Source organism: Columba livia, chromosome 4 (assembly GCF_036013475.1).
Source record: "Columba livia isolate bColLiv1 breed racing homer chromosome 4, bColLiv1.pat.W.v2, whole genome shotgun sequence".
NCBI classification, from domain to species: Eukaryota; Metazoa; Chordata; class Aves; order Columbiformes; family Columbidae; genus Columba; species Columba livia.
In genome coordinates, this window is record NC_088605.1 from 25,688,638 (window position 1) to 25,715,776 (window position 27,139).

At 37.2% G+C, this 27,139-nt stretch overlaps 2 protein-coding genes across 4 annotated transcripts in view; one reads left to right on the plus strand and one right to left on the minus strand.

Annotated features, from left to right (window-relative positions):
- The window catches only part of SLC30A9 (solute carrier family 30 member 9), a 36,791-nt gene extending 23,427 nt beyond the window's left edge, over nt 1-13,364 (plus strand). Inside the window, exons 14-18 of one of the 2 annotated variants that reach the window (XM_065060784.1) lie at nt 400-507; nt 1,780-1,945; nt 8,122-8,251; nt 10,730-10,843; nt 12,352-13,364. In XM_065060784.1, the coding sequence (XP_064916856.1) occupies nt 400-507; nt 1,780-1,945; nt 8,122-8,251; nt 10,730-10,843; nt 12,352-12,396 (563 nt within the window). In that variant the 3' untranslated portion in view covers nt 12,397-13,364. The remainder of the gene's footprint in view (nt 1-399; nt 508-1,779; nt 1,946-8,121; nt 8,252-10,729; nt 10,844-12,351) is intronic. The other variant, XR_010472193.1, reaches the window with a different exon arrangement.
- A 10,300-nt stretch (nt 13,365-23,664) lies between these two features.
- BEND4 (BEN domain containing 4) overlaps nt 23,665-27,139 on the minus strand; it is a 32,926-nt gene continuing 29,451 nt past the window's right edge. The window contains exon 5 of one of the 2 annotated variants that reach the window (XM_065060785.1): nt 23,665-26,627. In XM_065060785.1, coding sequence (XP_064916857.1) covers nt 26,410-26,627 — 218 coding nt within the window. In that variant the 3' untranslated portion in view covers nt 23,665-26,409. The remainder of the gene's footprint in view (nt 26,628-27,139) is intronic. The other variant, XM_065060786.1, reaches the window with a different exon arrangement.

Sequence of the window (27,139 nt, forward strand, 5' to 3'; positions counted from 1 at the left end):
GTATGTGCATAATGATAGAAACCATTTTGTTTATTCTCCCTTTCCTTGCTTTACTGATATGTTTTCTAGTAACAAATACATTTTACAAATAAGGTGAAAGCCTGTTGATTTAAGTAACACTGCTTAGATACTTTTACTAAACTACTTGCATTTTTCAGGATATATGCCCTTTAACATTTTTCGGGCACTTTGGAGAGGCTTCCGTAATGGGTACAGGGCTTGTTCTGTGTATTTATGAATGCTTTCAGAAGTCTGTGCATATGCAAAAATTCAGTTTACACATATGTAGTTGCAGAAATTTTTCTTTTAAGTTGCTGGTGTTAGTATAGTTGAAAAGCTGTGCACAATGTAGTAAAGCTAAGCTTTCTAAAGCAATGTATTTCTTTTTTCTATGCGTAGTTGTGCAGAGTCGTGATCCTAGTACAAATGTGGTGTTACTGGAGGATGCTGCAGCAGTTCTGAGTGTGGCTGTAGCTGCTACCTGTATGGGTCTGACTTCTTTAACAGGTAAAGTTCTGCCTCAAACTGAGGTGAGCAGGATATGAATTTCCTCCTCTGCATGATATGAACACAGAGCATTTAGTTTATATTGTTTGACTTAAATACATCTCTACTGTTTTTCTGATATTTGTACTCTGTAAGCTTCTGGAGATTTATACTGTTCTCTGATCTGATTTCTAGTAGTTTGAGTTGAAAATATTTAAAATAAAAAGTGGTGTTTTTTCATGTATGTTATTGGTAGGTTTAAGCTTGAAAGAGGATGTGCAGATGGGTCTGACTTCCTTTTGAGCTGTTTTGTCATACAAACTTAATGTATTTTTTACTAAAGGTATATTTATTGTAGTCAGTTACGTATTATAAATCACTTTGTGCCACGGTGGAATTACATACTAGAGTTTCCTTATTCAGTGGTGTGAGGCTCCGTGTGCACGTGGGGAGGATTTAAGGAAGCAGTTCTTCCCTTCCTTTTGATGTGTAGTGGTATTAGTTTTGTCATCAGATTACAACAGCTGCTCCTGAACAGTGTGGCAAACTTCAGTCACACAGGTAGGGTGGTCTGTGTGGCAACGGATTAAAAATCTGTCTTTGCTGAAGAGTTAAGTTTTCTGAAGAGGGAAGATGATTTATCTATCGCTTTTTAAGCATTGGCTTTGGCTTTTCAATTGTTTAAAAAATAAATATGGTAATTTTTTTTTGTGGCTTCTAATAAGTTAATTCCAAATTTCATTTTTTATATAGAAGACAGTTCTTTATTCCATCTCTAATTTCCTTCATAAAGTTAAAAATACGTTATTGTTTCTACAAATCTGAGTATGAATGAATATGCATTTAAAGTATTGTATTCCAGAAATGGTTAATACGGGTTTTTGAGTTACTGAGAAAAGAATAGACTTTTGCACTACCTGTGTTTAGATGTATATAATTTTATATTAATAAAGGTAAAACTGCACACCGAAACCCAAATAGCTGACAAGAGTATACTCATTTATTAGTGCTGCTGGAGACAGGAGTGGCTGAGGGAGAGGAGGGGACTTTAGGCTTTATCTTAAGATAATTTGTTTTCTTCCAGCTTCAGCTTGTTCCTTAGTATGAAAGAGTTGCCAGTGTATTAAAACTGAACCACCACCAACTGAAAAACCAAAACCCAAACCAAACCCCCAAAGTCCCACCAATAAGCAAAACAAAAAAACCTGCAAAAATTATATCCAGTGTGAAATCTGAATTATCTGCTGTGTCATAGAAATGCTCTGTGAAACTAATTTGGCATGTCTTGTTTAGGAAATCCATATTATGACAGCGTGGGTTCTCTAGGTGTTGGAACTTTGTTAGGGACTGTGTCAGCATTTCTAATCTACACTAATACTGAAGCCCTGCTGGGACGATCCATTCAGCCTGAACAACTGCAGCGACTCACTGAGTTACTGGAAAGTGATCCTGTAGTAAGGTAAGAATCTTTACAGCTAAGAACAGGAAAAAGCAGGAAAATAACATCTGGAAAAAATAGTTCAAGCACTTCAAATGAGAGCAATCTGGTGAGATTGATTATTTGTAGGGTATATTCTTATGTATTGAGATTTTAGGATCTTACTTTTTACTAACATCTCTTTCTATGCTAAAAATGGCAATAAGTGAATACTCCTATCTCTCAGACGTTCCAAAGCTGAAATAAAATTGCAAATATGTTCTAACAGTTACATAAATTACAGGAGTTGACAATGACTTAACAAGAAAGCCGTCACAAACTTAAAACTATTTTCAGATGTGTGAAATGCAAGCACTTAAATGATCCTGTAATGTTGCTTTTATAGTTTATTAGCACTTAAATATTTAAATTCTCTTACTGTTAATATTCGGTGTCTGGAATTCTCTAGCAGTTGGCCGTGAAGTGGTGCAGTAGTGTTACGATGTAATAGATTCTGCATGTTAGATGCTTACAGAATGAACTCAATGCTAATTTGTCTTTTTTCAGAAATCTGCAATTTGCAGTGAAATAAACTTATAGACCATTGTAACTCTGGAATCTTGTTTAGATGGTTTTTAAGGAGCTATTATTTTAACCCTATTAACCTTGATCTAGAAGCAAAACCTCTTTTATTTTCTTAATCTTTTATTCAGGAATATATTTTGGTCTAAATCAACTGGAACATTTTAAAGCTTTTTTAATTTGTAGCCATTACTGAACTCTGGAGGGAAAAAAAAAATAGACCATTAGGTTCTTCCATGTATTTTGGTGTTTACTGAGTGCTGGATCATCTCAGTTACAAGCAACAGGTCTGAACAACATGCCTTGCATTCCAGAAGCTAAAAAGATTCCTGTTTTGGAATAGGATTGTGTTAGAATTTTCACGTCAGTAACTGAACTCTGCTAAAATATTTGTGGTGACCCTGGATTAGTCTGAGTGTTGGGGCATATGTCAACAGTGCTGTGTTAGAGTAGGTGAGTTTACATGGTTATTTGTACGTGACTTCTGTAGTTCTTTTTGCAAAGTGCAGGTGGCTTTTGCTTGTTCCAGGCTGGATCATAAAATTTTTCCTATCCCAGGCACCATTTTGTATTATAGTGTTTTCTGTAGATGGCTATAACTTCTCAACAGTGCATAGTTCATCTCCTCTCAATGTAAACAGTTTTTTAAACAAAAAGTAACTTAATTTAAAAAAAACCCAAAAAAACAAAGGATAAAAAAAGCAAAGACTTGAGAAAAACACACAGTTTCTTATTAAGGTTAGAAGCTTAAATACATTTAGGTGCTTCTTGTAACAGTAGCTTCTGTGCGCACTGTCTTGAGTCATCTTCTTAGATCCATTACGTGATCTGCTTTGATTTCTTTTAGTGCTGACTTTGTTTTTCACCAAGTTCTTCTTGTAGCAACACTAATATCCTGAGCTTCATTAACTTACATCATCTTATAAGACATTTGGTCTTCATCTCAGAATTCTGATTTTTTTTTTCCCTCTCCTTTGGGAAAAGCTATTCTAATTCTTTTTTTACTCCAACCTATGGTTAGTTAGTTCTTTTTGTTCTGGTTGTTTTCAGCTTTTTTCTGTGAAATGAGGAAGTCTTTTAGCATCAAGTATTTCTTAAAAAGACTAGATGTACATTTTGATCAATGTAGTTTTGGACCTATAAGAATTTCAGCATTTTTTTGAATGTTCAAATTATCTTTTTCTGAAATGCAGTTGTGTAGTATGATGTCCTACTCTTACATTTTTCCATCTGACACACAATCTAAAAGAAAAACCTCCCGAGTACTGGTGTGCTTCTGCAGCTGTGACTAAAATTTGTTCTTTTTATTTCAGCCTTTCAGGGTCTTAATCTATCAGACTGTACCTGAGTTCTCATGCAATCCTTTTTGCAGTTGCTGTATCCCTTAAGTCCTTCCTTGTTCTTTTAGGAAGGATTTGCAGTCTCTATTTTCAAATGTATTCTGCCAGATATGAGGGGGATGTATTAAGGAATAATTTATTTTTCGTCAGAAGCTATTTTAGATCCAAACTGACCAAAGGATCCAGAGGTTCTGATTCCATCACCACCACCACAACTACTTAACTTACTATTTCAGCAGTACATTGCCTGAACACAGGCTGGAGAGTTGGGCGGGGAATAACCTAATGAAATTTAACAAGGGCAAGTGTAGAGTCCTGCATCTGGGCAGGAACAACCCCAGGTTCCAGTATAGGTTGGGAAATTACATATTAGAGAGCAGTGTAGGGGAAAGGGACCTGGGGGTCCTGGTGGACAACAGGATGACCATGAGCCAGCACTGTGCCCTTGTGGCCAGGAAGGCCAATGGCATCCTGGGGTGTATTAGAAGGGGGGTGGTTAGTAGGTCAAGAGAGGTCCTCCTTCCCCTCTACTCTGCCCTGGTGAGACCACATCTGGAATATTGTGTCCAGTTCTGGGCCCCTCAGTTCCAGAAGGACAGGGAACTGCTGGAGAGGGTCCAGCGTAGGGCAACGAAGATGATTAAGGGAGTGGAGCACCTCCCTTATGAAGAAAGGCTGAGGGAGCTGGGTCTCTTTAGTTTGGAGGAGACTAAGGGGGGACCTTATCAATGTTTATAAATATATAAAGGGTGAGTGCCATGAGGATGGAGCCAGGCTCTTCTCGGTGGCAAACAATGATAGGACAAGGGGTAATGGGATCAAGCTGGAACACAAGAGGTTCCGCTTAAATTTGAGAAAAAACTTCTTCTCAGTGAGGGTGACAGACACTGGAACAGGCTGCCCAGGGAGGTTGTGGAGTCTCCTTCTCTGGAGACATTCAAAACCCACCTGGACATGTTCCTGTGCAACCTCACCTAGGTGTTCCTGCTCCAGCAGGGGGATTGGACTAGATGATCTTTTGAGGTCCCTTCCAATCCCAAACATTCTGTGATACTGTGAACATCATGTTCCACTGCTAATTATGAAGTATTCACTTTATCAGACAATACTAGCTGCTGTGCTACTAAAATAAATAATGTCTGTGTTGATTGTTTTTTCAGCTAAATATTGAATTTTTTATGAGGTTGTTTGACATAGACTTACATTCCCTAAAATCTTAATGACTGGAATTAATGCTTTTAATATATTATTTTTTCCCCCACCTCTTTCACATTTTTTTCTTGGGTTGTCAGGTGAAGTTAAATTAATTGCCTCATTTGCCCTTCTTAAATTTTGACACACTGTTGTTAATCTTTTTTTATTTTTTTTTTTTTTTTTTTTTTTTTTAATTATTAGTTCTCATCAGTATTGCAGGATGAAAAATTAATTTGCCTTCACAGTTTTCTTAGTTCTTTTTACTCTTGAATGCAGGTTACGGACCCTGCTGAATTAGCAGTATTTTTTTTTCCTTTTAAATATCCAGTATGCTGCTCTTCTACTCATAGAGAAATGCTTTGTTGTACTAATGTGGTGTTGTGCTTTTTTAGATCAAGAGAACAATGCTTATTGCTTGTTTCTGCTTATTCTGTATCATTAGTAACAATTTTACCATTTCCATCTAGTAGCAGGCTTGTTTCCAGGTTATAATTTGTTTCTGCTATGCTTAAAAGATGTTGGTTTGTATCACAGACAATGCCTTTTTATGCTTCTGTCAGTTTTTTGGACTTCATAATTGCTTTTCTTAGGCCCGTGTTTATTTATTTCCCCTTTCTTTCCATTTTGCTTGGTAATTCCTATTTGTAGCCTTTATTTCATTTGATCTGGAATGAGCTTTCAGTCCGAGTTTTTCTCAGCTGTAAAATTATTTAATTTTATTTTTTGCTACAAAAACGTTACATTTTCAACTCTCACACCTTTGGTGCCTAAATCTTTCTTGTGTTCAGTTTAACTGAAGTGTAGGAGATTGAGCTTTCAGAACTGTGTAATAAAATATAGGATGTGGTACAGACTGTCCTGATTCTGTTCTTATGGAATGAATTAATGGATCCCTAGTCATAAACTATTTTATTCACAGTTTCATCTTTAATTTTTTACTTCATTGTAGCAACTATTGTGTAATTGTGCTGCTGTTGTGCTGGAAAATCTGTCATTTTTGAGGGGGGTTGGGAAGGGGGCAAGTATGACAACTGATGGCTCAAAGCCAGTAACTCGACATCCTCTGACAAATTTTTCTTTAATGGGAAACTTGCTCTTTTCCCTAGTTTGAATTGATGGTGTCTACTAGTTATCCAGAAGCTTCCATGAGCAAGCTTTGTAACTTAAGTTTTAGCATGCACATTTGTATTTTTGAATTGTTAGTGTTTTTTTAAATTTCTGACTCACTGCCTTATCTTTCCTGGACAGATTATAAGCAGTAAGGTAGATTTATTTTTTTTTTCCCTTCACATTTACAGAATATGCATCATTCTGCTGAATTTTATCAGGTTACTGCTTAATGAGAATCTCAAATGTCTCTTGTTATCTTCTTGCTTAGCTCTGATAGACACTTGATGTATCTTCAAGATTTTGAATCTCATGGTTTCAAAATCTTTTTGATAACAGTCATTGAACCACATCCATTATCTTAAATACCCTCTTGTGTGAGGAGGTCGTTTGATGCCAGTTAGGTTACTCCAGTTAATACTGTTTCGTAGCGTCCCACAGAATAGCTGTGTAAATGGGATTTGAGCTAGAAATTCTCAGTTGCTACCAGTAAGCTGATAGTTCTTCTAATCTGCTTGAATGTTTACTAAGATATGATTTTTGGTGTCTCTATATTTAGTTCATGTTCTGTTTCTTTTTCCATGTGCTTAACGCTACCCCTCCTCCACCCTGAGCATTACAACCAGTATTCCATAAACATTTCCTGTGACTGTTACTCTTTAAATTTTTGCCTCCTGTTCTTTGTAGGCAGTTCCCTGTAGAAGGCTGCTTCTTGAATACATGCCTTCCACTTTCTTCCTGCTCCCCCTGTGAAGTCACTTTTCATTTACAAATATTAAGATGAGAAGAAACGTTTCTAGTTGGGAAGAGTAAATTTGCTTAAAACAAAGAGCACGCTAATTTACAAGATGCTGGGAAGTTGCACAACTTAGTAAAATGAACAGGAAAAATGTTTAGTGCTTTCCATCAAGTGAGCTTTCTTGCCAAATCTAAATTTTGTGTTAGAATTTTAAAAATTGTCAAGATTGCATTTTTCTGTTAATACAACTGAAGTCTTTGGAATATTTTATAGTTGACCTCGGATACTTCTTTTTCTGTTTTGCTTTTGAAATGAATAAATAAAGAATTTTAAAAATCTGAAACTTCTTTGAGATTTAGATCCCATATTTTAGTCTTTTTTTCTGGCCTGACTTTGCTACATATATTTTTGTCCTTGAAAAAGAGGACTTTTTGTTTATTACCTGTATTCATGTCATGGAATTTGTCTAACAAACTGGAGCAAAACTGTGCTATAGAACAAACAGAAGTCTTCAAATGTCCAAAATAAACATATTGGAACATTTGTGTTCTATCATCTATTAGAAAATTTCAAATAAATACACAAGTGCAGCATTTACAAACAGCTGTATTGTGATTAGTCATGATCAATAGTTCAGTATGATCAAAAATAAATTCCAAACACAATATCCATAACCTTTTCTTAAATCAGTTGTAATTTTGAATAGAAATGACTTCTTCCAGAAGTCATGCCTTTACAAATTGTAGTTGTATCTAGGAAAGGACACTTAGATAATTGCAATGTGTACTTTCAGTAACTGGCAAGAAGTTACTGTTCTTTACCTCAGAGTTGAGGGTACTGAAAGATTTTAAAATAGTTGCATTCTGTGCAGTAGCGAATAAGTTGAACTGAAAAGTTTTATCTCAAGACTAGGGAATTTTGCACTTCTATGTGACAATTTTTTAACACAATTAGTCTAGTTCTAAAATTTGCGATGCTTCTTGTAGTCTGTCTTTTATTTTAGTGAGCCTTTTATAGATGCAGGATACTTGTGTTGGTATAGCAGATACCTGTGAAAGTGGTAGAACTGGTTAAATCTAGATTAGTATTTAATGGCAGTGTGTGGTGACAAAATGAGGATATGTTTGTCAAAGGCAATGGCCTTTTAAAATTACATGATCATTTTACTGTGACGATATTGTTAACATCAGAAGTCAAACTAGCTAGTTGTTTGTTTTATGTTGTTCTACATTTTCTTCAAAAATTATGTGTTTCAGAGCAATTCATGATGTTAAAGCCACAGACATGGGAATGAGCAAAGTGAGATTCAAGGCAGAAGTAGACTTTGATGGACGGGTTGTTACTCGTTCTTACCTGGAAAAACAAGACATTGAACAGCTGCTACAAGTATGTTTTTAAAAAATGATTTTGTAACTTTTAGCATTTGATTTTTACTTTCCAATTTCAAGTATGTCTGAAAACAAGATTTTCAAGTGGTGAGATACATTCCACATCTTCATTTTGAAGAATTGCGGATTTTTTTTTTTACTTTGTGTAAGTGTGTTAAATATCAATACACAGAATAATATTATGTGCTACTGAAATGGAGCCACTTCTGGGTTGAGCACGACTTGGGTAGTGTTTTTAATTAAATTTTTTGTTAGAAAATGCAGATTTGTCCAAAAAAATTTTGATGAGAATGTAATTTTTCTCATAATTTTTTTAAATTGAATTAACAAGGCCTGTAGTTAAAACTGGAAGCCTGTTACCTGACGATAAGCATCTGTTTTGGCAGAGCCATCCACCTTGGGTGCTGAAGATGCACTGTTAGGGTTTACAGATCTTGCCGTTCAGGCTGGGCTTGAATGTGGATTGCGTGCATCACACGAGTGAGCACTTTGACAGCATTCAGCAATTAAACAACCTTAAATCAGTGTCTGTCTCTGATTTTAGTGTAGTTCAGAGTAGCTTTTCTTAATCCCTCTCTTCAAAATAGAAATGCAAAATTGCTTCCAGCTGGATTCCATGTGGCAAAGCTATGAAGTAAATAATAATTTATCTAAATTACAAAGAGTTTTAAGTGGGCAAAATGTTTTGGTTGCTTACCTATTTTTACCAGTCATATGCTTATACACGTTTGCTTGTCTACCTACGAGATTTCTGTCTTTGCTACCCTTTCAAAATGAAAAGTAGGTATCAGATGTGTCTGCATTCTATGTCTGTTTGTTAAACACAACTTGGAAGCTGAGTTTACATTTAAATTACTGCAATTTTTAAAACCAGTAGTTATTGTCCCAGATTTTAAAAAGTACTGCCCTTTAATGTCAAAATAAGAATGTATGTATATTATAGATACACAGTGCACTAAGCGATCTGTTAATGCATTGGATTTCAATCTAATACATTTTTGAGAGGAAGAATACTGTCAGCTTTTTACAACTGAGGCTCTGCAGCTTTGTTTGCTTTTATATTGCCAGGTCTCAGTTGCTTTGCTATTACAGCTGTTCAGTGTGCGACTTTTCCTTTCAAAGGCTTTGATGGCTTCTGATCCTTATCCACTATTTCCTTTGGCCATTGCATGCAGTCTTCACTGGTTCTTCCAGCTGGTATTGTTGGGAAAGTTCTTCCTCATTGTTTCTAGGTTGGCAACTGTTGCTCGTACAGGTTGTGGTAGTTTCATGTAGTAAGCTGGTGTCAGCTGTGGAGCTGTTATTGCAGGATAGCTGCTTTCAGGGAGACTCAGCTGCCCTAAGTAAAGGGCAAACTTAGTGTTTGCCTTTTTCAAAAAACTAGCTGTTACTAGCATTGATAGCAACATTTACTCTTTCTAAAGTTGTGAAATATTTGTTGAATTGCTGTCATTCAGATTAATCTTGTTTCTTTTTCTTTTTAGACTTGCCATGATCCTGGGTTATTGTGGTTGGGATGTCTTTTGAGCTTATTCAATTATGTTATTCCTCTTCAGTTTTAGAGTAATGGGGGGAAGTACTGAATTGCTGTTGTGTTCTAACTGTATATACAAGAATTAGCTATTTAATAATTACTGTGTCTGTTAGCAATAACCTATTTGTCATAAACATACTGCAGCTGTATCACCTAAAATACCGTGAGATACTACAGGGCAAATGGCTGGTGGCTGACTTGGTTCTTGGTGTATGGCCTCTAAGGAAGGCTCGTGATGATGCGGTAATACCTGCTTTGGTGCTTCTGATGCCTATGGCTTTTTGGAGGGAGGAGCATAGAGTCCTGTCCTCCTTAACCTTGTCTCTTCAATTTTGTAAGCTGTGGGTCTCCAGTCTGAGTTCTTACCAACTGCCTTTGAGTTTTTTGATATTATGGAGGAGCTGTATTTACAGCAGCAGCATTCGTAGTAATCCTTACGGGTTTTCAGATGACTTGGTAACGTGATGCCCAGAGTAAGCAGTGCAATGGAACAGCGAGAATGTATGAAAATGAGGAAAGAATACATAGGAGTACCCTGCTCTGCCTTGCTGTGAGCAGGGGATATCCCAGAAACTTCTAGAAAATGAGTGAAATTCTCTAAACTTACTTGGAAAATAAAGGAGAAAACCCATTAAAGATAGAAGGGTTTATGTCAAATGCAGGTGTAATGGTAAGCCAGCTGTCCTATCCTTTTGTGTCTTTTAGACTAAAGAGTCGAGGCTGCTTTGAAAGGAAATGGCAAAAGCTGAGAAGTGGGTGTTCTGTGGTTTGGTTTTGTTTGGTTGGTGGGTTTTTTGTTGTTGTTGTTTGTTGTGTGTTTTTTTGTTTGTCTTTTTTTTTTCCTCCCCTCCTCCCCCTCCTGCTTGAAATATGTCAGGACCCTCTGTAGTGTTATTCCTTTCTTTCACTCACCTCAGTCTCTTACATTTGACTTCTTCGTAGGAAATTCAACAAGTGAAAACCCTTGAAGAATTAGAAGCCTTCATGCTTAAGCATGGTGAGAATATTATTGACACACTGGGAGCTGAAGTAGACAGGCTTGAGAAGGACTTAAAGGTAAAATGTAGCTGCTTATTAGGGAGTACTTATTCTGTGATATAATTTAAACAATATCACTGTATCTACTTTTTGGGATCTTGTTTGTAAATATGTGAGGGGCAAGAGGTTGATAATCCTAATGCAAATTTTCTTGCTATAGAATCATTAACAAAGTTCTGACCAGCAGGAAAGCCTTGCTTTGTTGTTGATCTGTTTGTGATATATTTTGTTCAATTTTATAACACTGTAGAACACTATTTTTGCGAAACGAGACCTAATCGTGTCTTTGTTACTGTATTCTCAAAATATCAGGTTAGTTGCAACTTACTGAATTCTATTTTAATTGTAAAGAAGCAAATTTCAATCTTCTATTTTATTTTTTTTTTTTTCTCTAAATCTGGTACTTAGCATTGTATTAAATATATCAGTATGCGATGAGGACTTTGCTCTTCTTGAAGTAGTACAGTTTACTTCTTTAATAAACCTGTAATAACTTTACTTTTTTTTTTTTTTTCATTCTGCGATATAAATATCCTTTGGTTGATGCGACACAGGATTGTTTCCATTTTTAATTGTATAACTGTGGCTGTTAATCTTACCTTTTCTGGCATGAATACAGAACTATAAGTGTACTGACTGCCATACAAATACAGTCCTGTTATGACTGCCTTTCCTATTCATGAGGAGACACTGCTCAAGACCATGTCCTTTCTTATTATATTTGATAAATATTCTAGTTTTAGTTCCTGTTCCTACAGTGATGCTGTTTAAAAATCAAAATTTATTTTTGAGTTTAATTGTACCAGCAGATCTAGTTCTTTGTGTTTTTTGAGGAGCAGAATCATGACTAATTATTTTATAAGCATGAATACTGTTTTTTGGTATAGGCAGGGATTTCAGTGATCGTGTTGCTGTTGAATATGCTTTACTAAATATGCTAGTCAGATTTACATGCCAGATGACTTTGAAGTCAGTGACTTTCAGTAAACATCTCATGGATTTTACAATCCGTGTAATGACAATAACCTATTTCCTGCAATATCCGAAAATGCAGATTTCTTAATAGAAACAGTATTTTGAATCTTTATAAATAGCTTCAATGGCACAGAAAAAATTATTTCAGCAATCTTATCTGTTATTCGGGAAAATATCTGTTAAACATATATATCTCAGTTTAAGGAAGTTTTATTTAAAGAGTTTTGTATAAAAACTGCTTTTTTAAAATCAAGAGAGCTACTTCATAATTTATAAAGCGTAAGAACTAATTTATCTGTGGCATTGAAAAGTATTTGTCAAACAAAAAGATGACTTAGTCTTCAAAAACTTGCTTACAGTATGGGCAGTGTTTGTTGAAGCTATTCCTTGGTTTGAAGTAGTCCCTGTGTTAAAATAGTCCCTATCTTACCAGAAAAGGGAGTTTGTTATCCAGTTGCCAACACCATACCAAAAATGTTATTTGCATCCGTGTACAAAAATCTTTGAATATTTTTTAAAAAAAACGTATTTTTTGTTGAATTTTATTTCAGCAACGAAATCCTGACGTTCGTCATGTGGATTTGGAGATACTATAGACTGGGCAGAAGAAATCTTCAGGTTGCTGCCATTTGGGAAAGAAGTCGTGTAAAGGGCTGAAAAGCTTCTGGAATTGCAGCGACCTCAGCACCGTACCTCGCTTACATGTGCTGTGAGCTTCCTGGGCTGTTCGCACTGCTCTGTTTCTGGAAGAGCGCTAGACTCGCAGACAAAAATTTCTATGGCAAAATAAGTTTGAAAAAGCTACTTGACTTAAATTCCACAGGAGAGTCTGTCAGAGTATATTTACTGCAATTCAGAACTTGAGGTCTAGTTAGGCAAATATTAGCTGCCCGTGAAAATATACAACACACTTAGTTTTTCCATTTGTGTCCCTATGCAGTGGGTTTGCACTTCTCCAGTTTCTTTCAAGATGTCATTAAAGATTCTTGGGAGATATTAAGATTAGCTAGGAAGAGTTTGTTCCAGTGGAACCTGCCAATCTTAAACTAATTGTAAGATTTCAACTGTGTGATTGTTTCACAGTTTTTCTTTTCTATGAGATAAGTTCTTTCAAACAGGCACTGACCTTCTGTCAAGTACCATGATCTGGAAACCTGCTTTTTGCCACCATTGCAATTACCAGCTGCACTTCAGAAAAATAAGATTTTTCTCCTCAGTGGAGTCACCTGTATGTGGTTAGCCAGAATACCTTAAGTTACTGTGAAGAAATTACTGTGTAGAGATTTCAGTGAACTTCTTCTGGTTTAAATTTTGTTCTTTATTCTCTACTTTGACACTTGTTCTTTTATTTGTAAACGTCTTCAGATGTAATCTGGGAGATATTTATGGTAGCGCCTATTAAAAGTTACCTGGCACTTTTTGCTTTTTATACTTTTAATAGACTGTCTTGTCAGAAATGGTCTTTGCTAGAAGGTGTAAGAGATGTAGTTGGAAGTTACAATAGCAAAAAATGTATTAGAACTATTTATAATTAAACAAATGAATACATTGTATTTTTAATTTATTTACCTCTAGACTTTTTCTGTTATCTGAATTCTAAACCACTTTCTGTTTTTGAAGAATTGACCTTGCTTGTTTGGGAAAGTAAATCTATCAGTGGTCCTCAGTAATCCTGAGATAAGTGCTTAGAGTTTATAACTTTGAAATGTGCAATTCTAGCACTTCACACAATCAGCCTCAAGCCTTTCTGCAGTAGGCACCCAAGTTGTACCAGATTCTTTGAGACCCAGTCTTTATTAGTAAAGCGAAGGGTACTGATCATGCAAGTTGAAATGTGAAATCACTGCATATAAATAACTCTGAGGGAAACCATTTATGCACTTTAACATATTTCAGTAAAATGAGAATTCCTCATGGGTGAGAGGTGGTAGTAAGACCCTCCTAGTGACTCAGTCGCTGAGTAATGACTGACTTGCTTAAGGAAGAAATGTTGATAAGAAACACAAATCTTCAAACATCAATTTAAGATAAAATTATAAACATTGCAGCAAATAATAATTGTGGAGACCAATATGTACAGATTTGACTAAAAGCTTTTTAAAATGTTTTTTTTTTTTTTTTTTTTCATACTAAGTGTCACCAGTGAACTATGAGAATTTAAAATATTAATAGCATGCCTTCTGACAACTGCAAAGCACTTTGCATGCTGGTCACTTTCAGTAGAAAAACATTCCAGGGTTTAGTTACAGATGGGGATTTACATACAGTAGCTGTGGGCAAAGTGGGCTCTTTAGTCTATAATTCCAGTTCATTGGTGGCTTCTTTATAGTGTATTATTATGTCTAATCTGAAAGAAGGCTTTATCTTTTCTCCTATTGTAGAACTAGTTAGTATATTTAAACCTGATGATTTGAAATGCAGTCTAAAGGTAACACTGTATCAAGTAAATAAGGCATATTTTAGCACGTTATAAATCATTTACCTTTCTACTCACTCTTCCATGTAAACTTCATCTCATTTCATTATGCACTCTGCTGATGTTCGTCTCATTCATGAAGAGCACTGGAATCTGATAATGCATAACCTCTTTCCTTCTTCCTAGAATATTTAAATGGATTTTGAATTTGAATAAACATGTTGGTAAACCCATTATTCTAGAAATCTTAAAAACCTGCAGAGAAGTCAAACTGAGAATATGCTCTTACTGGGGAGGTTAGTGAAGCCAGCCAGTATGATCAGAGTGGTTTGTGTGCTGGAGTTACTGATGAATGAGTAGTGGTAGTATGTGCTTTTCAGGGCAGGAGTTTCACTGAGAGGTTAGTAAATGTCATCTCAATACTGAGGCGTTCCCAAATCTTGTTTAAGATGGGGCATGAGTTTATATTCTTACAGAGCATTTGCTCCAAGAGCTTATAAAAATGCTTTGTTATTCATCAGAGATGTAATTCCTATGAATTCTAGTCTTAATTTCCTTATCTGAGACAGAAGCATACCCATCCACAGACCTTTTGTTTGTATTCCAAGATAAAATTCAAGTCCTGGTCTCCTAGTTACATTACTGATTATAGCATCACAATATGTTAAATTTAAGAATCCAGAACTTGAATGTTTTTGGGTATCTAACAGTTGTGTAGTTTGAGGACCCAGTTCCATTTTTGAAAACAACCTGGATGGTGATGTACCACAAGATGGTATGCAGGCTGGCGTTGATGGTACCTTGTGAGTTTGCCTGTCTTGCAGTTGGATGAAAATGTCAATTCATTGAGCCTGTCAGGTGGGAAAGGAAAAGTAATTCTGAAGCGTTACATTTCAATATATATTATACTTTGCAGATTGTTTTTAACAGTTTCGATATCTTTATTGCTTTTTTTTTCCTTTTCTGTCTTTATGATCTAAAACTTGAGATGATGTGGGTCCAAGTACTTAGTTTACTTTTATTTTAGTGTTTTTTGTGGAAAATGTTCAGCTAGTACACTCATGAAATAGCATTCTCAGAATTAAAGAAAACTTGTGGAGGAATGTTTTGTTTTTTTTTTTTCTTTATCACAAATGTAATGTTTCTTTTAGATTGATTTTAAGGAGGAGTGAGGATTTAGCTAACAATGAAGTTACATTCTAGGATTTTTTTCAATTAAGGTGTGATCTTCTAAAATTTATCTCGGTAGAATGACCTTGCAGGTTCTATTTTTTCAAATGTTGTTCAAAGTACTGGTGTCCGCTGCTTTGTGAAAGATGCTTACGTGTTGTGCAATGTCTCATAATTCTGTAAAACCTGCAGTGTTTGAAAAAATTGTCTTGGTGTTCCAACATGCCCAATGATCTTAATGTGTTTTAAGTCAAAGTTGTCTGGACATTAGTAATAGCTGTTTTCCTGTATAATTTGTTTTTCTAGAAAAGATAAAATTCTGAAGTGATTTTCAAATTTAAATTGTTTCAAATCTAGATTGTCTCCCTAATACACTGTGGAATTCAGTATTTGATGTGGTCCCCCTCTACTCCTCTGCTTTGTAAAGTGTTCATTAAGCTTGTTGTAATAACTGCTTCAGTGGCCTACGGTATTAGCAGAGACTGTTGCTCTCTGTTCTGGTCTAGGAGTAGCAGGGACTCAGGGAACAGGAGAACCTATGTTTTAAGGACAACTTGGATCATTTATCCTCTGTGACTCCATTCAAGCTGAAGGATTTTTAGCCTCTGCTTTTCTCCTTCCTTGAATTCCTGCACAGATTTTATTATTTTTTTAATAACTTTTAGAGGAGGAAGCCATGATGAGCCTTTTTTTTTTAATATCAGGGCTAGATGCTACTCTTGATCTCTGGATTTTGTACTGTACTTCTTGGTCGTGGATAGTTGACAATAGCGATTCCTGTTTTGAAAGCTACAAATCACGTTAGCCACAACTACCAGAGTTTCTGGATTCTGGCAGATGCAGATTTTTCAGTTATATCTGAAGACTGAGTTTTTACTGAGAGATTTTTACTGGCCTCTCTTTGATAAAGAAGAGTATAGGGAAGAGCTTTACGTGTGTTTTGTCTAGATAATACACTGATTGCAATTCTGTGCTCTCTTTAGTTGTTATCATTTTAGCTGACTTACATTTTTCCATAACAAAGAAAAAAATCTGCATTGTGGAAGTACCTGAGCTAATGATGTGTGCATCCAATGCAGGCTTGCGGCAAAGGGTTTTTAGGCTTTTGTGTATTGAAACTGTGGCCATTTTTGAAAATTATCAATTAAATAATCCATTTTCTAAAGTTGATTTATATGTGTTTCTTATGAAAGAATCCACAGAAGCATATTGTTTAAGATTTGAAAGAAGAGTATTTCATTTGATAGTCATATGTGCTGAAGGCATTTTGGCTTGATAGAACGATTGATTAATATTGACTCCTGTACAAAAAGTGAACTTCTGTGCATGCCTAAAGGCCCGCACTGCAGAAGCGAATATAAAATAAAAACGTGCTTTTTTTCTTCTAGCTTAAGTAACGTGCTGCCTCTATTCTTCTTGTTAGCTCTGAGCAGAGAGTAGCACTCTCATCTCTTTTGCAGTTTACCTGCTTAATATACATGAGAAGTTGAGGTGTACCAAAAAGATTTTTTTTGTGGAGAGGGATTGCGTAGCTTAAGTAATTTTTCCGTTCTTGTTAGTGAGACACAAATGATTAAGATCAAAAGTAGACTATATCTTTATAGAGAAACGGGAAACAGGCTTTAAAGCATAATAGTTAGATTTTTGAAATGAATGTCCTTTGAGGAAAATAAAATGTGCCAGGTTGTATAGGCTGTAGTAACTGCAGTCAATCAGGCTTTGCTGAAGCAAAAGAAAAGAAACTATAATGAAGTGTGTGGTAAAAAGAAAAGAATACAAGGAAGGGAAAAAAACCTAAGGTGTTGAGCACTGGAGAATAGAAAAATATGAACAATCTAAAAAAATGTGGCCAGAAATAAGAAATGATGACTGGAGAGGAAAAGAACAGTAAGAAATTGTATTTAGTTAGAATGCATAAAATGATGTGGTATGACATGCCCTTAGTAGTATTAAGAAGGTGATTCTTCCATCCCACTCCCAGGAAAAACTCATCTCCTTTTTTCCTTTGATGAAAATCAGTGCCTCTGTTTAACCGTTTCCCTATATGGTCTTCAGCTTTGCAGGTATAAACCTATTTGCCCTCTGAAAACTTAGTCTTATTGCTAAGGGTGATGGTGTAATCTCAGTCTGGAGCTTTGTTGGTGAGGTGTGGAGGGTGAGTAATTTTAATTGTGGTAACGGGAGCCAGAGTGAATTAAAGAGAAAATGATTCTTCAGCCAGAAAATGATTGAAGCACCATACTGAAGATGTTGTGGGGAGGCAAAAATGGTGTGGTTTTCTAAGGTCTATGGTATTCTTAAAACAGACTGTGATCATTGGTTAATATGTCAGTCTATATTTTTCAGGTTCCTTAAATGTCTGTGGATCAGCAAGATTTTTTAACTCCTTTGCAGAATGTGATGATTTAAGAAAACATTCAAAGTGTAATGTGAAAAGGATGTATATTTTTAAAATACCACAGACAATAAAAAATAGCTTATAGTAGATAGGCAGTAAATTGTTCTATATTACACAATGCTCTTGAGGACAATTCCTTTTCTGTGGAAATCAAACCCACCAATTAAAATAAAAGTTCTAGTTTACTTTCTAGAAGTGTTACCTTAACAGTAAGCCTGATCAAATTTTTGTGTTGCCAGCATTCCCAGTGCTGTTATGGGGAGAAGGTGTCCGTTAGAATAGTGGAATTCAGCTCCACAAGCAAGGATATGTTTGATTTTTGTAACCTAAATTTAGATCATGTTTAAAGCTTTGAGTTTGTGATCAGCTGCTTCAAACCTTGAGACAGAAGAAAAAAAAATACGCCATGTTGTAGAAATGATGTAATATAAAGGATTTTTTGTAAGTGTCTCTTAAAGATGCTGAAGAATTATGTGAGAAGCAGCATTAGGAAAACATTTTGGCTATTACCAAAATTGTATTAAAGTTGAAAGTCAAGGGTGAGGATTTTCACTGGTGGTAGAACTTTCAAAGGGCAATCTCAAAGTTGAACCATGTTTTTCCATGCAACCTTTTAATTGAATGTATTCTCTTCGCCCCATTCGGTGTATTGGCTTTTTCATTCTGTGTCTTGTTTACTTCAGATTAGTATGGGGAAGTCATTTTGATTTGTGAAGTGTAGGCATTTAAATATTTCTCTGCATATGTTCTTTCTTTCGTCCAGCCTGTAAAATGTCTGCAAGTTGTAATTATTCAGTAAAATGTTGCATAGCCAGTAAAGGTTGTGTTCTGTTAATTCAAGTGATTTTATGTATATCGTAAAGGTAAGCAATAACAGTGGCTTTAGGCAGTTGATGATTTGCTACATTTCTGAATTCAAAATGCATATATCAGTGTTGTATAGATGCAAAACAAAGGTTATATCCATCTATTTGTGCTAGTTATTCAATTTGCCTTTGTCGACAGTATACACTCTGTTAAATAGTGTGCACTCAGTACGTGAGCAACCTGCCTAGGAGAGCCGAGCCATATTTATTAATACTCTGAACTTCCCTGGCAACTGTGCCTTTCATCCTGTTCACCCCCTCAGGGCACCGTTGGACGGCTGTCCTGGGCCAGATCTAAAGACGATGTCAAGAAAGGTAGTAAGAGAGATGGCTTCCTTAGTTGTGTGTAGTCAACAGTATGGAGAATTTCTTGAGGAGGTTGAGTTTATGTATTAGACTTAGGTAACAAATGTAACATGACAATCCCAGCAAAGCCAGGTATTGACTTGAAATTAGTCAGCTTAGGATCTAACATACTGTCTGCTTCATTAAAGTGCCTTTTTTATCATTAATCCTGATGAAAACTGGTCATCTCTACTTCTGTTTGGGCTGAAAAAAATCTGTGTGAGGTTGTCAAGAGGAAACAAAAAAGGAAGAAGCCTGCGCGTTAAACTGGAGAAACTCGAAAAACCGGAGTTTTTGTCTGTATGGTGTCAGCTATGAGAAATAAGGTGGTCAAGCAATGTACTTCAGGAAAGATGAGAAGGTTTTTGTTCACCTCAGCCGTAACGATCAAGTTCAGGTTGCTAGAAGACTCAAATTCATCAGCACATGCAGGTAATGCTTCAGGTACCAGTTTTCTGCATTCAAAAATAAACTGGGTTAACCTGTGACTTGAAGATGAACCTGTCAATAACCACATTTTTGTCTGAAATGATGAAGGTGTTTCATTTCATTGGAATTTCTCTCTTAAAAGAAACTCCCTTTTTCAAGGTATTTTCTTTCAGGAACACACTGGATATTAATGTGTGGTGCTGGGATTGTTGAAGACTGCGTGTCACAAGCTCATGTTGAGCAGCATTATTTTGGGTGGTGATACCAACACCAATTAGTAAGATTAGTCTCTCACTGGAACTGTCTTTCTGATGGCTGTGGACAGGAAAGACAACCTGGGTGTTTCCTACACTTCCTTCTTATCAAGAGATTGTGTTAGAACTGCTTGCTGCTCTGCTTCTCACTTTGGATTGCCCTTTAGAAAAATAATCCCTCTTTCCATCAGTTCAATAATTAGTTCAGTTGTTGGCTCTTCAGGTTCACATCCTTTTGCAAGAAGACTTTTCAGTTTTTCACTTAAAGTTACTACAAGGCATTTTTGAAAGGTTTAATTAGACTTTCTACTGTACTATGACCCTGTTCCTAAATGAGAACTAAATTTAATAATAACTTTTCTAATGGGAAACTACTTTGAATCATTAGCAAAACTATTTCTTTCCATTTTTCTAAAAAGGCTGCCTTAGTAGTGGCAATTTTATCTGTCAGATGAGTGAGAGTAAAGCGTTTTTAAGGACAAAGGGGCTTTTTAGATTTTTTCCAACATTGTTATGTAAGTTCATGTCACATTTTTTTTTTTTTTCTCTTGACTTAGTTAAGTAAACTCCTAGTTTGTGGTGGCTGCTTGTGCTTGGTTGTGCTTGTTTTTTTTCCCTTAACGCCATACATCTGTAGTAGAAGCTGCTTTTATACTTCAGATGTTGAAGGTTATTGAGGAAGGTTTTTGTATTCATAGGGCAAGGTCATATTCAGAGATGTGCCCAGTATGCCAGGGGACTCCATGCTGCAGCAAGGAGGATTTGTCCCTGGAGAGCTCTTCGTGTATGAACTTGCTAGCAAATAACCAAGATAGCACCTTTGATTTAAAAAGGCCACCCTCAAGGAGTACTCATCAGTGGTGTTGGTTTGCTGTATCAGTAAGATTTAAATGATTGACACCTGAAGATGTATTCATACGTTCCTTCTGCTGAAGCCCTCAGGAACCATTTGTAGTCACCCATGGTGCTGATGAGCATAAGTGCCAGGTAAGGAAAGATGAGTTCTTTCTTTGCTGTTCCTTTTGAGATGTCATTTATGTACATGTTTACAAACCAAAGCTAAACTTTGCAAGTCAGTACTCATCTTCCATTGTCATCCATGCTGAGTGAGCTTGATGATTGCAAATCTCTGAGAAGAGGACATTGCGAAGGCAGTATCTTAAGGACTTGGATATTAGGACAGAGCAAAATTAAAGCTGCTCTGCTAACATAACCTCAGTCTCCTTGTGCCTGTGAGTCCTTGCATCTACTCCACAGTGCTGCAGCTGTTCAGCACCCCAGCCTCCCACAGAAGGATGCTGCTCCTTCAGAGATTGATGTTCTGGTTTATCCTCATGATTTGATCTGTGGCCTGGTTTTGTGTACTGCATGCACTCAAACTACTCTGCAGGAAGGCTTGTTACCTTCTTCAAGGGTTTTACTGTTGTGCTTCGCACTATAGCTCTGGTTCCGCAGTAGCACTAATCTTCACAAAACACTCATGGAGAGGTAGAACTATCTGGGTTTTAGGTGCAGTGGGCTGAAGGCTGAAACATATCATCTCATGCTGTGTTTCTTGGAATGCTGATGTTTCAGTCTCCTCACTGTGGTGGACGCACTTCCTATTCTGACCGTCCTTCCACTGGCTTTGGTCACAGAGGTGCCTCAGCAGAGGGAAGGTAGCAGAGAAAACAGCAGTTCCTGCCTAGCTGAACTCCTGAGGGCTAGATTTTGCAACTGATCTTATCAAAATATTACAAATATTTTTATAATGTGAGCTTGCACATGAGCTTTTTTTAAGAAAATCAGTGAAAAACTAAATTATTTCATGAGATTCAATGGTTGACTTGGACCATAAAGATCCTCTTCGGGGACATCTTGGCACTTGAGTTGCATAGTTGTATAGTTGCAGCAGTGGGCTGTGCTTCTCTGAATGGCCCAGTGTTATGGCAGAGCAGAAGCATGGTTTAACTATTGCCCTGCCAGTATGGTTAACAGGTGGAAGAGTGGTAAAATGTGCCATTACTGAACCACACTGAATCACACCCCCAGCTGTGCTGCCTTTTCCACATCAGTTATTTCCCAGGCCTGGTTCTCCCTCACCCCAGGGACCCCTTCCTTACTCTTCTCCCTGCCTCTCCAGCCCCAGCTGCTACCTCTCACATTTATCAGCTTTTTATAGACTCTGCTGTTAGATCTCACCTCTGTGTGGATCTTTCCAAGCTTTGAAAACCCAACTGCTGCTTCTAGTTGCACACCTTTGTGCTCTCCTTCCCTGACAGCTTTCCCTGCTGGTTTGCTGCCTGTCCTGTCCCATGACCCTGCCATTCCCCCTCTGCCTGTCCCCCTTCATTCCTGCCTCTGCATCTGCCCTCTGATACTTCAAGTCATTGCCCAAAGGGCTGGGAAGTTAAAACTTTACAGAGAAGTTAATTGTCCTTTTTTTCAGAGGGTTTAACACACTTTTTTAAACTTAGATTTTGCAGAATCACCTGAAATAATTTTGGTGAGGGTTTCACTAATAAGGGTTTTCACAAAAAATAGTCTAGAAAATACTACCCCAACCCTAGTTAGTATTGCAACATTACAGGCACCTGAAAGCGTTGTTTTATAATGGAAATATTTTGCAACTGTTTCTGATGGTGGCACCAGCCTGCGGTCAGACCCAGACCCGTCTTGCTTCGCAGCCCAGCAGAAGGGGTTTGCCATGCTGGGTGTTTGTCACCCTAATTCCTCTACAAATTATTTGGAGTCGGGATTTTCTAAAGCATTTAAGAAAACGGGACATTCCGCCATCACTGAAATTTGAATTAAAATGGGATTTAAACTTCACCACTTGAAAATCCAGGTCTTAAGATTGCAGATGGGTACTTTCTCTGAACAGTCTTTCTATCTAGCCAGCACATAAATATATGTGGTTATATTTTGAGGTGAAAATGATTTATATTGTATTCATAGTTTAATTCTTCATAATCTTTCACTGTGCTTGCTGGTGCTTCATACCAAACAAGGATTTAACATAAAAGACAACACTCTAGCCTTTTATACAAATATAGGTCTAAAACTTATAATTATATATATATATTTATATATATATATATACATATATTGAGAGCCAGTTGTGACAGGTGTCACACTGACATAATGCCTATATAGAAAGAGAGAGATTAACCAGAGACCAACTTTTATTGTTCATATTTATGCAACAGAACAAATGGAACTGGAGGTATGTAGTAATAAAACAAATATTCAAATTAGAATTAACACCGGAAATAGTAAACTGTAGGTAACAAATGTCTTTATAATTAAAAAATATTGGCTGTTTAAAAAATTCTCTAAGATTTTATATTCTTTAAAAGAAATGTGTGTTGCCACATAGAAAACAATTCACACATCCTATAGAAATCGTCACAAAAACCTTACTAGTCTATATTACACTATGCACTTTTTTTTTTACAATATCTGGTAAAGGTCTATCCTTAGCTTGTACTTACTCTACACAGTACAATCATCATTAGAAAGTATTCATAGAATTAACTACACCATAACAATAAAAATATCAGGATTAATGGTTTTTTAATCACAGTTTCTCCACAAATATTTGTCATAGAAAATATAGCGAAGGCATGTTGGCACAGATGGGAGTGCGGTACTGCTACACAAAGTTTGAGAGAAGGCAGATACATAAATGACAGTAAGATTAAAGAGTATGGAAGGATAAGACAAGAATCTCTATCCTCCTGGGACTTTCTGGAGTGACATGATAGATAGCAGTTTCCTTCTGTCGCAAGCCGGCTGTCGACATCCAGAGCTGGGAAGGGATGTGCTGATTTAGAAAGCACACCGCCTAAATGCGGGCATCTCGCTCTGCGGGGGCTTATGTGCTATCCCTTATTTCAGGTCCTGTACTATTACACCTAACATCTTGTGGATATTTAGACACTTCAATGTGTATGAATGTAAAATGTCTCATGAACAAATTAATCAAAATAAGCTGTTGTGGAAGGTTTGTTTTTTTTTTTTTTTAAATGAAATGAGTGTGTCAAGAGTCGAGTGGCCATGATGGTAATTAAACACAAAGACAACTGAGAAAAGTTGTTGTGCTCTGTTATTTTAAAACCAAACATGAACAAAAAAAGATGAGCTGGTGTCTGCTAATGCTTGTCTGTAACTACAATTCACATCACTGGCCAGTGCACACAAGCAACTAAGGGCAGAGTTTTGTAAAGAAAGGTCCAAACCTGCAAAGCCATTTCTAGTGCTAAAGTGGCTTTCAGGATGAAACTATACATTTGGTTATTTTGCACAATATGAGAGTAGAGGATTGTGAGTGGTTCCAGGAGGCTGGCTACATGTTTTACACTAAAAATAAAGCTAGGCTTACTAGTAAGTTCAGCAAATCTTCAAGTTATTAAGTGAGAGAGGTCTGTCCAGTCCAGTAATTCTGTTCTGTGACTGTTAAAAATGACGTATTTGTATTTTTGACCTCATACAATTAAACATTTAAAAGGAAACCATCACAATGTTTACAAAAATACAGCATGATACATATTGCTGTGGACAAATTTACAGTATAATGTCGACTCACATTCTGACATGTTTTACCAAGTAGTACTGGCAAGTGTCACCACATTAAAGACAGACCAGCAAGACTTACACCATCTGAGCAATGTAACATCTTCTATTATAGTTCTTTTTTTAAAAAAATGTGTAAGTTCAACACTGAAAAGCTACTATAGGATTATCCGTACTGTGACATTTCTATACACTGAGTTTCTTTGCTGGAGGCCACCACGCAACGTTGACTGTTCAGAGACGGTCACCTCCTGCCTGTGGTGAGGGATGGTGTCCCAAACCCCTGGGCCTGGTGAGGTCCAGTGTGACTAAACTGCTCATTCACTTTTAGAAAATAAATGAGTTATTCTGGGTCAACTGAGTGCCTTTCAACCACCTTTTAAAAAATCACCAGAAATAAAAATAATCAAGAGGTATTGGACATTTAAGGGCCTGAAGCCTATACTGGCTGGCTGAGGTCCCGTCTACTGTGGTGCATGGTGGAGCCCATGTTCCGGGACACCCTGCAGGTTGGCTGTGAGAGACCGGTCACAACCACAAGCAAAGAGGAGGCAGATGGTGGGAAGAAACCATCGTGTGGGCGAGCCAGACTTCAGAAGACTGCCTCAGCCCTCCATCTGTCACCAGGCCGGAGCTAGTGGAGCGCTTCACCCCATGGGGACCTTCCTTATCTTTGAGAAAGGGGTTGGGTGTCTCCTGCCTGGTGCATGGGGAGAAGGTTGGGAAGAAGAGAAGGGCGAAAGGAGCAATTAGTAGCTTCTCTTGGGGCGTGCGCAAGGTGCCTAGGAAAGCTGGGGAGTATGAGTGTTCAGGAGAGTCAATGCTGATGAGGTAGCACTAAGGATGGTTAAAAGCAAAGTGAACTTTCTTTCCAAAAAAACAGTTCCCTGTACCCATCAGAGGGGAAATGTTGACTCAAGGAGAGCTGGTTCAGGCTGTGAAGGACACCAGCACCGGCCTGAGCGACCGGACAAGAGTAAGGAGATGGAAACGTCCTGATGTGGAAAGGAAAGGGTTTACTTTCTTTGGCATTGTGTGTTTCTGGAGTGCATCAAATTGGAGGGACAATGGAGTCCTAAGCCTTTAAAATTAAAAGTTTTCAGTGGACTGATTTGTTTTCTAAAGCTGGAATCAGCTTCCAGTGTTGTGTGCCATTATGAATTCTGCTGTAGCACATCAGAATTTTTCTTGCAGCTATTACTTGGGACCCTGTGTTTACTTACAACAGAAGGTTAAATTAGGTGCTTCTTACCCAGCCCCTCCCTGAATGCAACTCTGAGCATCTGACTCTTAAGACCAGCACATTGCCTTATCTATTTGAAGAAATGGATATATAACGCAAATGAAAGCAAAACCAAGAAAAGGCAATTTAAAGCCTCTAAAGCTACATAATACGGCTGCAGGATAGGAATAGACAAAGGAAAACCTTTATTCTGAAATGGCAGTTTGTTTTTAGCAATCTTGTTTTAATGAAAACTGTCATGATCAACTCTAATCCCCAAGAAATCTAGATAAATATAGTGTCTATCTGATATACAAAGCAATTTTTATCTATTAGAAGTGCCTGTTATTGTTCTGGGTCTTTGAAGGATTCTGCTGTTGTCGAGTGCTTCTGTTTTACCCGGGAAGCTTAATTTCCTGGCAGAGTTGGCTTAAGGAAGTCCCTGCATTTTTCATTTTGTGTTATATTTTAAGGTAGCATTTATAATTATGGTATTTTCTGTTAGGAAGTGGGAGACCACTTCTTTTTTTGTTATAAGCGTGCAGACTTGTTCTTACATCTACTCAAGGAAAGCAAATAGTACCTAGCTGTTCTGGGTCCAGACTTGGGTTTGTTATCAGTAGGCAGACAAGAGAGTAGCTGCTGTTTATTTTGACATTTTTATAGTTTAAAATGACCTTTCCTCTAGAACTAGATCAAATGAGCTGCAATTTCCCTTTGAGAGTGCTATGAAAGATTTGCAAATAATAGGCACTGAGAAGTTCCACATAGCAGGTCTGGAAGTGGATTTCTTTTTGTTAACTGGGACATGGTAGGATGAAGAAGCTGAAATGTAAGCAGTATGTGTTCAAACATGCTTTGGACTCTTAAATGACAGCAGGATAAGTATGTTTAACAGATAGTCTCTCCTAAATTAAGTGGCTGCTACTGTTGTATGAGGATCTTCTCACTGCCATCAATCACCAGATCCATCTTGCATACCTCTATTGAAGACTTCGTCCTGTGATCCTGGGTGGTCAGTCCCTTCGTAATATGAATTCCCATTGTGAAGGAAAGTCCCCACGGCACGCCCTTGACGAGCATGTCCTACTGCGTCGCTGAATACCTTGTTTATTTGCTCTTCGGATGGCATCCACCAGTCCGGGTTGGAAGTGCAATGCATCCTAATGAACTCTGCAGGAAAACATGCATGGATAAAAAACAACTTGTCTTTGTGGAACTTGCTATCGCCCAGGTGTCTAAAGCTGATGGGAAACAAGAAAGGGGCATTACTGCTCTACTTAAGCAGGAGTAAAGCCTTATGAGGGATGTCATGATAATGCCACTTGGACCTATTTTCTTTCTGCACAAGTGTGTTCCTCCACATGCAGCGTATTTTGTTATACCTGAGCTATGTGATACATGGGACCTGGAGGTAAAGTCCCTTCTTGTGGAAATAAAAAGAACTAATTCGAAGAGGTGGTTGTGATTCAGCATGTGCAAAACATGTGGGAGTTAACATGAACCAGGATGTACTTCATTTGCAACCTGTTGTGTATTTGTACCTTAAGGTGATTACTCTCATGGATCTTCATGATCTCCCTCTGCTGGCTGCTTCAACATCTGCAGGCTGCAGTAGCCCACAGCCTGTCACTACCATTATTTTTCAGTTTGGTGCTCCTTTCTGTTTGGAATATCTTTCATTT